We start from the raw sequence: 15,634 nt of genomic DNA on the forward strand, positions 1-15,634 counted from the left end.
AATAATTCATAAATTTATTGCCTCATGTGTATGTTTTAAAAATACATATAAAATATTATATTCAAAATTTGTATTACCTAATTTGATAGATTATTATTCAAATATAAATTATAATAATTATTTTATGCAACGTGAAATTTTATTCTTCAACAGTCTATTGCACGAAATCATACATCTACATTCACCAAAAACTTGAGTAAACTGTATTGTTTATTCTAATTTACTTTACATGTACAATAAATAAACGACATAATGCAATTTTATAATTTTGTGCATTATTGTAATAAATGATTGTTTGAAATTCAGAAAATTTCGCGGCATGGTGACGTCTTTCCTGTAATATGGCCGATGGTTCTAACAATGAAGAAATAACAGCTTCCTCTTTCTTCTCCATTGTATTTTCAAAACTTGCCACAGTAAGTAAAGTTTTACGGACGATTTATTTAATAAACTAAGAAATTATTTACTTTTTACATTCAATAATTATCTTGCAACATTATATACATTATGTTATACAAACATGATGTGAGAAATATAAAATATTCTTTTAATTTTCCATGAAATTTGAAATAAATACTTTGTAAGGTTAACGCTCCATGTGGCCGGAACCGAAATTTTTGTAATTTATAAGTACATAAAAGTTTTCAATACTTTTTTCCAAAACTATTAATATATTTGTAAGACGAAATATTTGATGCTACATAAAGAATAAAATAATTACAAAAGTTTAATATACTCTTATATTTGTATATATTATCTTAAATGTAAAGTTAAGTAACTTATGCATAAAGTATCGCTGATCATTTATGTGTTGTACATTCAATTTAATATAATTCTACATGATGATAAAATAAAGTGTCTGATAAATCCGAGAATCACACAGAAGCTAGAAATAGCAGAACCCATCTGTGTGCGGGTTAAAAGATTATAATATACATCTTGTCTGACTGTAGTTCTATTGGAAAATATTGTAGCAGTTACTTTAGAATATATTTTAATAGATCTTCTTTTTCTTTTAGTCCTTAAACTCTTAGTAATCCTTACACACATTAAGATGGGTAGGGAGGATAAGGCAACATGGAAATCTCACTACTTCACAAAACTTGTTGTAAGTACTTTGTAGTAATAGATTTGTTGTATTTGAATATGTATTTGCAGTTTCGTATTGTTCTAATGGAAAAAATTATATTTTTATATAGCAACTTTTGGATGATTATCCAAAATGTTTCATTGTGGGTGCAGACAATGTTGGCTCAAAACAGATGCAACAGATACGCATGTCTCTTCGTGGAAATGCTGTTGTATTAATGGGAAAAAATACCATGATGAGAAAAGCAATTCGTGGTCATATTGAACGTAATGCTGCATTGGAAAAACTTCTGTCACATATTCGTGGAAATGTTGGTTTTGTTTTTACTCGTGGAGACTTAATTGAAGTGAGGGATAAGCTCTTGGAAAATAAAGTCAGAGCACCAGCCAGAGCAGGCACTATTGCACCGCTGAGTGTAATCGTTCCTGCTCAAAATACTGGACTTAGTCCTGACAAAACATCATTCTTCCAAGCTCTGAGCATTCCTACTAAAATTTCTAAGGGTACTATTGAAATTGTGGTATGTATATATTATACAGTCAAACCTACCTCGATAACTTAAAATTCAAGGAAAAAGCTAAAACTTCGAGTTATAGAGGTTTTGACCTCTCAAAGTTTTTGAGTTAAGGATGTTTTATAAACAAAAATTCAACATTCAGGAGCTTTGTATGCAGATTGATAATTTTCCAATTATAAAAAAATACTCAATTTGTGAATGTAAATTATTTATTGTATACTTATATAAACGTAATCATAAAACGAAAGTTAAGTTATTAAAAAGATCTAATTTTGCTTTGTATTAATCTATTCGTATATAATCTTTCTATAAAATTCATACAATATTCACTAGTGTTCTGGCTTGTTTCGCTAATACCGATAATTTGATTGTAACATCCTCATTGTTCAGGAATCCTTTATTTACTGTAACTTGGGCAATAGATTTATTAATTCTTAAGTCAGTTAATAATTCATTTAAAAAAACTTTGTTGTACAAAATCTTCAAACATTGTTTTTGAGATTTTTAGGTAACAATACTTCGTTCCATTCTGCTTTCATATTGAGATTTGAAACAAGAATGAATAAAATTGTAATCTTGTACAAATTTTCGAGTTATCGAGGTTCGCCTTTATTTTAATCTCGCATATAATTGTATTTCTGTAAAAGTTCAAGTTTATATCATTATCTATATTAGATTTAGATTTTATATGACTAATACTTTGTTTTAGAATGATGTTCATATTTTAAAACCGGGTGATAAAGTAGGTGCATCCGAAGCTACTCTTTTGAACATGTTGAATATTTCTCCGTTTTCATACGGTTTAATCGTTGAACAAGTTTATGACTCCGGTACTATTTTTGCACCTGAAATCTTGGACATCAAACCAGAAGATCTCCGTGAAAAATTCATGACTGGTGTTTCAAACTTAGCTTCAGTCTGCTTAGCTATTGGCTATCCCACAATAGCTAGTGTTCCTCACAGCATTGTTAATGGGTTTAAGAATCTGTTGGCTATTGCAGCAGTTACTGACATAGAGTTTGCAGAAGCTGTTACAGTCAAGGAATATATCAAGGTATGTTCACTTCTTTTTTTTAATATATATAACAATGACTTTCGTAAGTATAAGTATGATGATAAACATATCTGAAAATCCTATTTAATGTGTTAGCGCTAGCAATAGCAGAACCCACTGACACTTTAGGGTTTTTTTGTTGAAAAATGCATAAAATGCTGTCTGAAATTAAATGTAGAATATACACTTTTTTTTAAATGTCATTTAAAGGTGTGTATATATATATTTTTATTGTAACGTTTCTGTAGAATCCAAGCAAATTCGGTATGGCCGCTGTTGTTGCTGCACTGGCTGCGGCTGCCGCAGAAGCACCTGCAGTTGAAAAGAAAGAAGAAAAGAAAGAAGAATCCGAATCCGAAGATGAAGATATAATGGGATTCGCTTTGTTCGATTAAACTACATACATTTATATGTATGTGTGATGAAACAAGGATCATAACCACTTAATACTACCATAAATTGGATTTATAAAGTGGAAATAATTGTAATAAAATCCTTTATAATACATGTTGAATGTAAATTTCATTTCCCAATATATATAGTCTCTTCTGTCTTATTTTCCTTTTTAGTTTTTCATCCTATCTATTCATAGTAGCAAATGTGTAAATATTGCACAATTCCATGACTTGACACAAGATAGCAATCAGTTATGAATTTAAAAATACGTACAGATTGATGTTCAATGGAACTAAAAATAAATGATAAAGTCTTATTTAAACATACGTTATTTATTACTTATATATAATACATTACAAAATTAAGTTCATTTAACATGATTTGTACAATTATTAGAATATTTATATTCAGTATAATTCTCGTATTCGATATCTATAATACAAATATTTTTGGTTTAATACATTATAACTTACAGATTTGAATATTTATCATTTTATAACCCCACTTATAATTGAAATATCGCAAAAATATTTAGAATCTACATACAGATGATTACGTAGAAATTAATGAAACTAATAGTTAGAACAAACATACTTTCAAAAAAATACTTAATATGATGAAAAAAAGCATGATTCCACAAGTTTTATCACATAAGAGATAACTTATCAATCTTTCGAACTATGTATTACCTTCAAGCGATTGTATCATCGTAACGTCATGGTAGGAGCATACGATTACTTTATATTTAAAGTTCGGCAAACGGAAGGATTGACTTAGCTAGGGGAAGAAATTCCAGGGACAAGAACCCCACTCTTTACCCAATTCGACCGTTTCAGTCGCTTGTAGCGAAGTATTCGAAACACTTTATGATTTCGTGTTTGTCAAACAACATTATCAACGATTTTACTTAACTTTTCATTAATAATCTTTATTTTTATTAATACTACAATTTTTTGTTATTATTTGATGTATTTAATACACTATTTACTTATTTATATACCTATCAATGATTACCTAAATAAAAACGTGAGTCACTCCCACTTAGTTTCATGATCGAACTTATAATGTTTTAAAACATATTACTGAATTTAATGTCTAAAGTTCATTTCATTAAATAATATTTATGAAAACATAGGTTCATTACAATAATCTTGATTCCATCACCAGTTTCATTGAATGCTACCGAATTCCAATCATTGTAACCGCTGGTTGAGGCAGTAAGAAGTGCAAGAGTGTGGAAGAGTTCCCCTTAACAGGGGAATTGGTAGGAGATCTCCCAAGTCAATTCTTTCATTTGTTCAACGATATACATCATTGAAAGTGACGGGATAGTTCGAGTTTGACCAAGACTATAGTTGGTATATAAAGTATCGACCTTATTTAATTGTGAAATTTCTGTGATTTTGTGTTAAAACACAAGGAGATTGTGCCTCGGTGTCCTTGGCACAAGTCGGATTGGATCAATTTTGCGCGAAATTTTGTTTCAAGCACCAAATTTTGAAAAACTTGTATAACTACTAACCTGTACAAATATGGGTTTATTGTCTGAGGGAAATCCTTTAAGTTGGGAGGAAACGAAAAACCTCGCAGATCACGTACGAAAACATGGAATTATTCAATTTATTAACTTGTATAAGAGGCTCCGAGATAGACAGGGTGATGTACTCAAATGGGGCGATGAGGTAATATTCATTTTTCGATTTTTCAAACTCGTAAACTTATTTTGCTTTGTCATGGCACAAAGAATGAATTGCCATAAGTAATATTACGAAATATATTATCTTATGTATTTTTTTCAAAGAACGTGTAATTACATATCGTACAATATTGTTTAATATATTCTACTTGCACATGACTCAATCTTTATTTAAAAAATTAAATTTTTGTTACGAAATTATGTTTTTTCAATTGACAAAATAATATATTTATATTATTCCAGTGCCACATATCATCAACAAAGAAAATTCATTTTTTTTACCTGAATTTATGTATATTTCATATATGTAGATTATTATTTGTATAAGAATATTTTTTTTTTGTTTTTGCTTCCAATTATTGTGCAATTATTGATATAAATAATTGGTTGATGTCATAAGCTATAGCAGCACAATAACAATTATAAGTCACAACCTTGAGTTTCAATTGCACTGTAATACGCAATTCTAAATGAATGAGTCAACACTTTTGGTTTCACTGATATCATTTCATTTTTACATTCTTATCAAATATCTATTCAATCTTTTATTATTTCACTATTAGTAATTAAGACTGAATTATCGTAGTGTTTTTAAGTTAACGTTTATTTGTGTAACACAGGTAGAATATATACTTATTAAATTTGACGATGTAGCAAAAACTGCAAAGCTTAGCTTAAGGGCTGCAGAAATATTAAAAACATTAAACGAAAAAGAACATAATGATCCAGAGTAAGTATTTTCTTTTCCTTTATGTTTCCAAAATATTTATCACTAGCAACATCATATTCTTACAATATATATTTCTTTTACAGTAATATAAAATCATTATGGAGACCAGAATATGGAGCTTACATGGTTGAAGGAACACCAGGAAAACCTTATGGGGGTCTGGTAGTACATTTTAATGTTGTCGAAGCAAACATGAGGTATCGAAGGCAAGAAGCTTCAAAATTACTTCAACCCAATGAAGTTTTAATGTCTTTAACCAATTTTCCAAGGTATATAAAATAATATCGATATCATAGTATAGTAGACATACAGTATTGATGTACGAGTTTTTATTAATTAATATCTTCTCTTACAGAACAGGGGCACCTGATTTTACAGATCCTCCGACACAACCAACACCAAACACTGGTGTTTCAAGAAGTTTATTTTTCCCAGATGAAGCTATATATCCAAACCATCCACGATTCAAATCATTAACAGCCAATATAAGACAACGACGTGGAGAAAAAGTGGCTATAAACATTCCTAGTACATATTTACTCTAATATTTTCATATTTAGTTTTCTGCTCATAAAGGAATTGTGTTAAAGTTTAACACAAAGCATCTTTTTACAGTTTATAAAGATAAAAATGTTCCAAGTCCATTTAAAGAGGATTTTGGTAACTTAGTTGAAAACAAATCTAGCAGTGCAGCAAAAGAAGATCATATTTATATGGATGCTATGGGTTTTGGAATGGGATGTTGCTGTTTGCAACTTACATTTCAAGCTTGTAATATAGAAGAAGCAAGAACACTATACGATCAATTAACACCTTTATGCCCAATAATGGTTAGTAACACAATATTATTCTGTTTTCTTGAAAGAAAAAGAAATGAAGTTAGCATATTCTTTTGCGCATACGTTACAGAACATTTATTTAACATTTGACAGTTGGCTCTAACTGCTGCTAGCCCATTTTACCGAGGATATATAAGTGACGTTGATTGTCGATGGAATGTGATATCTTGTTCTGTCGATTGTAGAACACCGGCAGAACGTGGTTTAAAGGCTCTAAAGGAAAACAAATTTAGAATTAGTAAATCTAGATATGACTCCATTGACTCGTATCTTAGTGAACAAGGAGAAAAATACAACGATGTACCTTTAACATATGATGATGAAATATACAACCAGCTTTTGGACAATGGAATTGACAAATTATTAGCACAACACATAGCTCATTTATTTATCAGGGATACTGTGTCTCTATTTTCTGAAAAAGTATATCAAGATGATCAAAAAGATATAGATCACTTTGAAGTAATGATTGCTACTATTACTATACTGCGAACATATAATTTTATAGACATTAATGTATAAACATTAAATGTAAAATTTCAGAATATTCAATCAACTAATTGGCAAACAATGCGGTTTAAACCACCGCCACCAAACTCTTCCATAGGATGGCGTGTTGAATTTCGTCCGTGTGAAGTTCAAATTACTGATTTTGAAAACGCTGCTATAGTCTGTTTCGTTGTTCTCCTTACAAGAGTGATTTTAAGTTATAATTTAAATCTATTGATATCAATTAGTAAAGTTGATACAAATATGGCTAGAGCTCAAAAGAGAAATGCAGTTACGTCTGAAAAATTTTGGTTTCGCCGAGATATCACGTCAAATGCAAAAATGCAAGACGATGGACAACCGGAATATACAGAGTTTACTATTAATGAAATTATCAATGGAAAGGTACAATTTCCCTCCGATAAATGAAACCAATTGCACAAATTACACAAATGAATTGAAACGCATTAATTGGTTTTAGGATGGTGTCTTTCCTGGTTTAATACCACTGGTAAATTCATACTTAGGCAGTATGGATATAGATGCTGATACCCACTGTACTATACAAGCATATATGAAATTAATACAAAAAAGAGCTTCTGGAGAATTATTAACAACCGCTGCGTGGTTAAGGAAAGAAGTTATTTCACATCCAGAATACAAGTAAGTACTTTCTTTTATATATCTATATATAAAATTTAAAGTTAGAAAAATGTATTATTATATAATTATTCTATTACATTAATACAGAAGCGACTCTGTAATAACACAGCGTATCAACTACGATTTATTAAAAAAAATACAGAAGATTACTACAAATGAAATATCATGTCCAGAATTACTTGGTACATGTATATTATCTAAAACTAATGAAACTATACCTGCAGCGGTTGCAAAAGCAGAGAAAGTCCCACTATGAATTGTTGGCAGCAATGTTCTTATATAGATAGTAGATAATTTAGATCAGATTTTAATTTATTGTACTACACTTCATATATTGTATATATTTAAAATGACTTATGAGTACTCTAGCACAATACTTAAATCTTTCCTTACGGCGGAATTGGCCGTGAGTAAGCTGTCGTACGGGGCAAACAAGATGCAAACATACACTTTACCACAGATAGAACGTAACATTTGATATTTTGTCACATTATGTAAATTATTAGTTCCTTATTCAAGTTGTTCACAACTTATATATAAGGAATCGTAAACAAATACAAGTTACAATAATCAAATTTAAAAATTGTTTAATAATACAATGCAAAGTTTTAATAAGTAATTATAGTCATCTTTAGTATACAACGAGCGTCCAACGATGGATAACTATAGTCATCTTTGGTGAGGAAAGGGTTAATGCTGAATGTTTGCATTCAATCACTTAACAACTTTATACATACTTACATTCCGTACAATAATTATATTTTAAGTGTATTAAAAACGTTTTCGTTCGTAAAAATACTAATGCTTTCAATCATGAAAAAAAAATCATAATGTAAAGTTTGTTTATATGGTTTATTTATACACAAATAATAAATTGCAACGGAACATATATTTTGTATATAAATACCAGGAAAATATAGTAAAACAAGAAACATTTGTTCATTGTTTATAATACTACTGGTGTTTTTTTATATTACAATACTATATTGTTTATCTTTCTTTTTCAAAAATCGTCAATTTTTGTATTATACTACTACATACAATTTTTAGGATATAAGATTTGAGTATGACAATTTGAACTAAAAAAATAAATCATAAATTATATTTATGTTTAAAAATTGTATATGTTTGTAAATTTGTTATTTCACATGTTTATTGGTTTCCTAAACTAGTCCTATATGAAATGTAAGTATTCCATAACAGGGCTACTGATTGTACTATTAGAACCTGGTATTGTAAAGGTATAAAATAAAAATTGCATAATTGTACCATAGGCCAAATCTGAAAAAAAAGTGTGCCCTCAGATGTCTTACAAATATTTGTATGCAATATTTTACTAGATGTATCTTACAGCACATATTATTATATTACCTTATAATTATTTTGTAAAATATCAAGGTATTCACTTTTCAATTTCATTTTTAAATTTTCTAAATTATTTTCTCGATAAATGCCAATTACAGTTAATAAAACTAGTAAAAATGCAGGTGCAAAAAGCAGTTGATCACAACATACTTTTTTCAATACTACAGTTCCTCCTGTGGAACCAATATGTTTATCCAATATTCCATACCAGGTACGTGTTACAGGACCCTGTTATAAATTACTTGCATTATAAAACATAATTTAATTCAAAAAAATTCTTATACTATATACAATAAATAAAAGAAGACTAAAAATTTCATTTCATTAATATAAACATATAGATATTATTTTAAATTTAATAAACAAATATGCAATTATAGCCAAATATTCAGTACTTTAAATATTTTTATACTCTAGCTACTTACAGCAATAAACAAGCCTATACTTCCAAACTGAGCTGTTCTTACAAAATCTAAATCCTTTATTTTTCTTTGTTCTACTAAATTTTGTGCAATCTGATCTCCAAGTGCCATCAATGTACCTATCCGTTTAACAATAGAAACAATTACCAATAGGAGCTATGTTTATATCGGAACAAATTGTGTGATATCTTATTACCAGCTTGGACAGCTTGGGTACTTAATGGATATTTTAATAACAATCTTTGGTATATCTTCATAATATTCGCCATGCTTGGAAAAAGTACCACTGCCTGAATTATCAATTACACAAATTTCATTGGTTATGTATTATTTACCTATCATAAACAATTTTCAGATTAAAGTTTAAAATTATTTTAATGGAAATAAACTTGTCTACATGAGTATGTGTAAATATGTTATAATGTATTTGACAAATATTTATATAATATGCGATTGATTTAAAAATGCAAAGCACATGGAGCACTTGGTTTACAATAAAGTTTAATCCATGAAGTTCTTACCTTATACGTAACACAAATGGTTTAACCTATTTTACTCGTATTTATAGGTCTTAAATACGATATAAAAATACTCTGCTTTTAAATATGAATTTTGTTTTAATCCATTCTATTGTTTTTGTAAATTCTTTCTGAAACAGATTATACTTTTCCTAGTGAATTAATTTCGTTATTAGTCCACTTTATAGAGTTCTTATTGCATCATTAACGCGGTTGGTCACAGTGTCGAATTATAAATGAAGTATAGAATAGATCTAATATTTTAGTAAAGTCGTGTAACGTCAACTTTCGTAAAATGCTAGTTTTAAGGTAAATATTAATTCAGGAAGACATCGCAACTTAAACATTGGATATTGTGACATAAACTGTAAAGTATTAAAATAAGAAGCCTTATTTCCTTGTCATATCCTAAGTAAAATGATCGATTTATCCGAGCAAACTGTAAATATTTGACAAGTTGAATTTAAGGAAGAAAAACATGTTAACAAAGACAAATGCTAAATTACCGGGTAGATTAGTATATTTTTCTCATAACGAAGTTCAAGCACTAAACAGAATTAATACTTTCATTAATAATTTTATACTTTCAGACATTCCACTACCACTTTCTCTGCTTATAATTACATTACTGTCTTTATGCTTTGCTAATAGTTACAATGGCAAATTTGTGTTTGATGATTCTGAAGCCATTATAAACAATGAAGATGTACAAACGACTCCTCTCAGGAACTTATTTAAAAATGATTTTTGGGGCAGTAAACTAACTTACAAGCACAGTCATAAATCATATCGACCATTTACAATTTTGACCTTTAGGTGAAACTGTAATTACAAGAAATATTATACTTGGAACATCCATTACAGAGAGATTTTGACTTTTTTAGATTAAACTTTTGGTTTCGTCAAACTTTAGTAGCTCAAGATTTTCATATAATAAATATTATTCTACATACAATTATATGTATATTGTTGTTGCCTGTATTTAACATAATTTTGGGCTCAAAAGGGAAGAACATTGCAGTTTATGCTACTGTATTATTTACTGTTCATCCTGTACATACAGAAGCTGTAAGAATTAACAATCAAAACTATTCTTTTTCCAAAAATAAGAATTAAATTTTAATGATTTCTTTTGATATTTAGGTTTCAGGTATTGTAGGTAGAGCAGAATTGTTGTGTGCTTTATTCATGTGGTTGTCTATTCTGCTCTACAATTATTCAATTTATGCAAAGAGATTATTATGTAGATGGTGTAGTATGTGTGGGTGTATTGCATCCATAGCAATTTCAATGCTATGCAAGGAAACAGGAATTACAGCAATTGTAAGAAACATAAATTAACATGTATTAATACGTATTAATATATATCGCTAATTATAATTTGTTTCAGGGCATCTGCAGTATATATGATCTTGTAGTAGTAAATAAAGTGTTACCATCTGATGTGGTCACATTTATAATGATAAAATCTTCTTACACAGATATAAAGAACGTTATTGAGCGAAAGCAAAAATTATTAATTAGGCTCTTTATACTTTTTGCATCTGGTTTAATACTCATAGTTTCAAGATTCACTGTTATGGGATTTAAACCTCCTACTTTTCAGCCCATTGATAATCCAGCATCATTCCTAGACAACATATTTTTACGAATATTGAATTACAGTTATATTTACTGTTTAAATGCATGGCTATTGATATGTCCTCAATGGTTATGCTTTGACTGGTCTATGGGTTGTGTACCTTTAATCACTACTTATGATATAAGAATACTTTTTGTTCTTATTTTTTGGTTGATAGTCGGTATATTGTTTATATACACTTTCAATCCACATGAAGACGAATTTTTAAGGTAATTATATTATTAAAATTTATATGAAGTTGTAAATTTACTGGAAGAAAATCTTTTTTCTATTACAGATACACAATTATGGGACTGGTAATACTAATCATTCCATTTTTACCAGCTAGTAACATGTTTTTCAATGTTGGTTTTGTGATAGCAGAGAGAACTTTGTACATTCCTTCTGCTGGTTATTGTCTTTTATTTGTTATAGGATTACATAAACTTTGTAATCGTGTTTCTATGCAATATGTACTATTTGCATACACAATTTTGATTTTGTTATTCTTCACAAGATCATGGATAAGAAGTGACCAGTGGAAAACTGAAACAGTGCTTTTTAAATCAGCATTACACGTTTGTCCATTAAATGCAAAAGTTTATTATAATATTGCCAAAAATGCTGCTGATGCTGGAAATTCTACAATAGCACAGTATGCTTACGAAGAAGCTTTAAGGTATCAGACCATACAAACAATATATTTAAATATAAAATGATAGATGTTAACATAATTTCAATATTTTTTGATTAGATTAAATCCCAAGTATGCACAAGCTATGAACAACCTCGGTAATTTGCTTAAAGATCAAGGAAAGTATTTAGAAGCAGAAACATTATTTAAGCGGGCTATAAAACTGCAGTAAGTTTGGTTACAATTGATTATTTGAGACATAAGAAGAATAGAAAAATTTATGTAGCGGTTCCTGAAATATTTGAATTAGATACATAGTGTCACTAAGTTGTGAGTTTTAGGGAAGACTTTGCTACAGCATGGATGAATTTAGGTATTGTCCTGTCAGCACTGAAGAAGTACGAGGAATCTGAAAAAAGTTATTTAATGGCTCTTTCTCATAGAACCAAATACCCTGATTGCTTTTATAATTTGGGCGTGTTGGTTAGTAGAATGGACATTGATTCAATGAAATGAAACTATCCATTCTGAACCAAACAATTCTGGTTACAGTATTTGGAACAAAAGAATTACGATAAAGCATTAAAAGCTTGGGAATCCGCTACTAGACAGAGAAGAACTCACAGAAGAGCCTGGACGAATACGATATTACTTCTTGATGATTTAGGTATCTAAACAAACTTAGTTAGATCGTTTATATCCGTACAATTTAATAAAAGTGTTCTTGTAGGTAGGCATGAAGATGCACTTATAACAGCGATTCAAGCTTTACTGTTTCTACCAGACGATGCATCTATTCACTTTAATATTGCAAATATATTAGGCAAAGTTGGAAATTTTGTACAAGCAGAAGCACATTTTAAAAAAGCAATATCGAAAAATCCTACAGATTCTATGTTTTACACAAACTTAGGTATGTTTGAAAATTTTTCACACAAGTATTTAATGCTACGTTATATCTTAATATCAATAAAATTTAGGTGTATTGTATCATCGATGGAATAAATTTGACAAAGCGGAACGTATGTACAGAAAAGCACTAGAAATTAAACCAGAACTTCATAGTGCAAGGGATAATTTGAGGAAATTGTATTCTCTGAAGTCATCAATAAAATAATTTATTTTTTAGTATAACAGAGTTGCATCGATTGTAAAAACGAAAGCACTTATTTATATATTTATTTTTCCCTTCACGAGTTCTATATTACGAGGATAAGCGTACGCTTGAAAATTTGCGACCTTTTTGTTATCAATATAATTGTAAGATTTGAAACACGTGTCACAGAAGTAACAAGGATTATGTGGTATTCTCTCATGCTCCATTGTTATCCACTGGACATTATATATACCACATATCATACAAAACTTAGAAGACATGGGTCTTAGTCTTACTATCTGCGGATATGCAGCTATAGCTAAGTCGTCATCACAATTAATCAATCTGGGGAGGATTAAACAATTTCAATTATAGCTGAGTGAGCGTACTTTAAAATTCACCACTTTACACGCAATTTAATCAAATTACCTTGCATCGCTGAATACAATTAAATGTTCACAGCCACCTTGGTGTTTATAGACCCATGGAAAACCAAATCTTAAAAACAGAGAATCTATTCGACACTTTTCCATTATAGCAGTTTTGAAAGGTCCTAATTTTGGTCGTCTTTTTGCCCACTCTAGTATCACTTTACTGTAATCGACATTTGTCGAGCATCTAGTATCGTTATAAAAAGTATCTTCGATAAAAAAAAATCCTGATTTGTAGACATCCTAAAGTAATAAAAAAAATTTTTAAACGTATAATATATATATATGTAATAAGTCTTATATAATTATATAATATATATAAACTGTCTAGAGACTAGGAATAAAAAAAAATTACTTTTGCCATAGGTCCTATCGCATTGTCCAAATTCTCGCTGCATTCTTTGGAAATAGTGTGATCCGCAATGCAAGATATTTTATCTCGCAAATGAGCAAGCGTCTGAGAACCTAGTATAGCTGTAATATTATTCAATCGCAGTAAAGAACCGCACTCTTTTCTTGGTGTATTTCGTGCACGTTGAGTGAAAGGATGATAAATCCTAACAAGGACTAAGATATCTTGACCAGGAACAGACGATTCACCATCCGATTCTGTTTCTGTTTTTTTGTCATGATTCTAAACAATAACGTAACAACTATGTATCAATAATACTTTCCTTTTTATATAGTTTTCATATCAAACAGACATTTACTATGAATAATTCACTTTGATACTTGTAACAAAGTCGTTTAGTCCCTTGTTTTAATCTTCTTTTTAAATTCTGAATGGTCCGTAGATCCACATCTTCTGGTTCTTGAGGATCGAAAGTTTCATTTTTTCTCATTTTTCTATTGTTAACTATTTTTGGCATTTCTCCTTCTACAGTTAAATTGTCAACGCTAACAATGTATATATTTTACAGTATTAAAAAATAATATAAATAATTGCTGTAATTTGGCATGAAAATAATAAGGAAGAATACCTGCAGTAATTTGCCAGCATAGATATTTCTTCTTCGCCGAGGTGAACACCCATAAGCGCCAAAAAATCTCTGTCATCTCTTTTCATAGGTACAAAACATTCTGCGGATGCTATCATATTGAGATACTCGTCGAAATATTCTTTTATATGAACTTTCGGTGATGCATTATTATTGTAAAGTTTATATACGTCATCCATTAGTAATGTTTCGGAACAATACTTTCTATGGTAATTATATCTTTAAAAATTGCACAAAAAGTGACAACTTAGTCGTGTCATTTTGTAATTAATTTAAAAATAAGATATAACGTTACCCGACGCTCCGTCGTTCATAGGAAGAACTGACAACCATTTGTAAATTTATTTCAACTGTTTACGTTCTCTGTACTCTAAAAGACATTAAACATTTCTCTCGATAAAATTGTTATTCTGTACTTTGGTGCAATTTTGTGTTCAAAAACTGCACGAATAGTTCCAGAGTACTATCGATCGATATCTGTTAAAACGTGTGACATTAAGCTATACTTTGTAAACATTTACAAAATGAATTTTGTGTCAAAAGAGATCCATCAATTCGTTCGATTCGAGGGGAATACAGAACGTCAAGTCCATCCCTTTCTCCTTTTTACTATTTTCCTACAAACTTGGACGGTTTACCGTTCAGAGCGCTACTGCACTAAAACACTAGCTTCAGGTAGTTCGACCTTTTTACCGTTAGATGTCAGAACAACACAGTGTGGCACGAAGCTACTCGAATATTTCAAATATTTTGCGTACTTGGATCGGTTTAACAAAATAAGTACTCTCCGGCTCGAATTTTAATCTACTCGAGTATACTAAATACTCAAACGATTTTACAATTTTTAATATTCATATTTGCTGCGTCCATTTTTACTCAATATCCAAAGCTTCGTTTCTGTCAACCGTGTTACCGTATTATTTTTATCTCGGTTTTTGTTCAATCAACGAAGTTAAGTAACATTGGGGGGCGCGTTCAGTACTAGGTAGTTGACCGAACGCGATGCATATTATCGACATTCCTTTTTTCATTCTTTTTACCAATGTCACCGATTCAAGAATAAAAATCGTATCTT

General features: G+C 29.8%; 5 protein-coding genes across 10 annotated transcripts; 3 read left to right on the top strand and 2 right to left on the bottom strand.

The window, feature by feature from the left end:
* The first annotated feature begins 350 nt into the window (after nucleotides 1-350).
* On the top strand, nucleotides 351-3,168 carry Rplp0 (ribosomal protein LP0). The gene is made up of 5 exons (XM_076320228.1): nucleotides 351-416; nucleotides 1,020-1,108; nucleotides 1,200-1,610; nucleotides 2,317-2,661; nucleotides 2,910-3,168. The coding sequence occupies exons 2-5, from the start codon at nucleotides 1,055-1,057 to the stop codon at nucleotides 3,054-3,056; spliced, it is 957 nt and encodes a 318-aa protein (XP_076176343.1). The 5' UTR covers nucleotides 351-416; nucleotides 1,020-1,054; the 3' UTR covers nucleotides 3,057-3,168.
* A 1,097-nt stretch (nucleotides 3,169-4,265) lies between these two features.
* Gclc (glutamate--cysteine ligase) lies at nucleotides 4,266-8,363 on the top strand. The gene is made up of 9 exons (XM_076305850.1): nucleotides 4,266-4,739; nucleotides 5,374-5,483; nucleotides 5,567-5,752; nucleotides 5,839-6,011; nucleotides 6,099-6,313; nucleotides 6,416-6,784; nucleotides 6,866-7,216; nucleotides 7,293-7,474; nucleotides 7,562-8,363. Exons 1-9 carry the CDS (start codon nucleotides 4,590-4,592, stop codon nucleotides 7,728-7,730), a joined length of 1,905 nt encoding a protein of 634 aa, XP_076161965.1. The 5' UTR covers nucleotides 4,266-4,589; the 3' UTR covers nucleotides 7,731-8,363.
* Mpv17 (Mitochondrial inner membrane protein MPV17) lies at nucleotides 6,285-9,994 on the bottom strand. Of its 3 annotated transcripts, none has more exons than XR_012991314.1 (6): nucleotides 9,783-9,994; nucleotides 9,458-9,551; nucleotides 9,265-9,380; nucleotides 8,846-9,067; nucleotides 6,627-8,755; nucleotides 6,285-6,535 (listed from the first exon to the last, which is right to left on the bottom strand). XR_012991314.1 is itself a non-coding variant. In XM_076305897.1 (5 exons), exons 2-5 carry the CDS (start codon nucleotides 9,528-9,530, stop codon nucleotides 8,627-8,629), a joined length of 540 nt encoding a protein of 179 aa, XP_076162012.1. In that variant the 5' UTR covers nucleotides 9,531-9,596; nucleotides 9,783-9,989; the 3' UTR covers nucleotides 6,285-8,626. The 3 variants fall into 3 exon arrangements, 1 of the variants encoding a protein (XP_076162012.1); XR_012991312.1 differs by having other exon boundaries at nucleotides 9,458-9,596; nucleotides 9,783-9,989; XM_076305897.1 differs by having other exon boundaries at nucleotides 6,285-8,755; nucleotides 9,458-9,596; nucleotides 9,783-9,989.
* Nucleotides 9,995-10,016: 22 nt separating this feature from the next.
* On the top strand, nucleotides 10,017-13,196 carry LOC143143956 (protein O-mannosyl-transferase TMTC4). 2 transcript variants are annotated; one of them, XM_076305830.1, is made up of 11 exons: nucleotides 10,018-10,288; nucleotides 10,370-10,595; nucleotides 10,664-10,847; nucleotides 10,923-11,102; nucleotides 11,170-11,630; nucleotides 11,699-12,079; nucleotides 12,155-12,262; nucleotides 12,376-12,517; nucleotides 12,587-12,701; nucleotides 12,765-12,947; nucleotides 13,015-13,196. In XM_076305830.1, the coding sequence occupies exons 1-11, from the start codon at nucleotides 10,258-10,260 to the stop codon at nucleotides 13,149-13,151; spliced, it is 2,148 nt and encodes a 715-aa protein (XP_076161945.1). In that variant the 5' UTR covers nucleotides 10,018-10,257; the 3' UTR covers nucleotides 13,152-13,196. The 2 variants fall into 2 exon arrangements, with proteins under 2 accessions (XP_076161953.1, XP_076161945.1); XM_076305838.1 differs by lacking the exon at nucleotides 13,015-13,196 and having other exon boundaries at nucleotides 10,017-10,288; nucleotides 12,769-12,926.
* Pbp49 (proximal sequence element A Pbp49) lies at nucleotides 13,137-15,171 on the bottom strand. Of its 3 annotated transcripts, none has more exons than XM_076305874.1 (6): nucleotides 14,855-15,171; nucleotides 14,542-14,763; nucleotides 14,272-14,458; nucleotides 13,917-14,195; nucleotides 13,560-13,804; nucleotides 13,137-13,475 (listed from the first exon to the last, which is right to left on the bottom strand). In XM_076305874.1, the coding sequence occupies exons 1-6, from the start codon at nucleotides 14,890-14,892 to the stop codon at nucleotides 13,205-13,207; spliced, it is 1,242 nt and encodes a 413-aa protein (XP_076161989.1). In that variant the 5' UTR covers nucleotides 14,893-15,171; the 3' UTR covers nucleotides 13,137-13,204. The 3 variants fall into 3 exon arrangements, with proteins under 3 accessions (XP_076161989.1, XP_076161979.1, XP_076161996.1); XM_076305864.1 differs by having other exon boundaries at nucleotides 14,542-14,778; XM_076305881.1 differs by having other exon boundaries at nucleotides 14,272-14,438; nucleotides 14,542-15,171.
* Nucleotides 15,172-15,634: the final 463 nt, after the last annotated feature.

The sequence above is a fragment of the Ptiloglossa arizonensis genome, chromosome 1 (genome assembly GCF_051014685.1).
Source record: "Ptiloglossa arizonensis isolate GNS036 chromosome 1, iyPtiAriz1_principal, whole genome shotgun sequence".
Classification (NCBI taxonomy): Eukaryota; Metazoa; Arthropoda; class Insecta; order Hymenoptera; family Colletidae; genus Ptiloglossa; species Ptiloglossa arizonensis.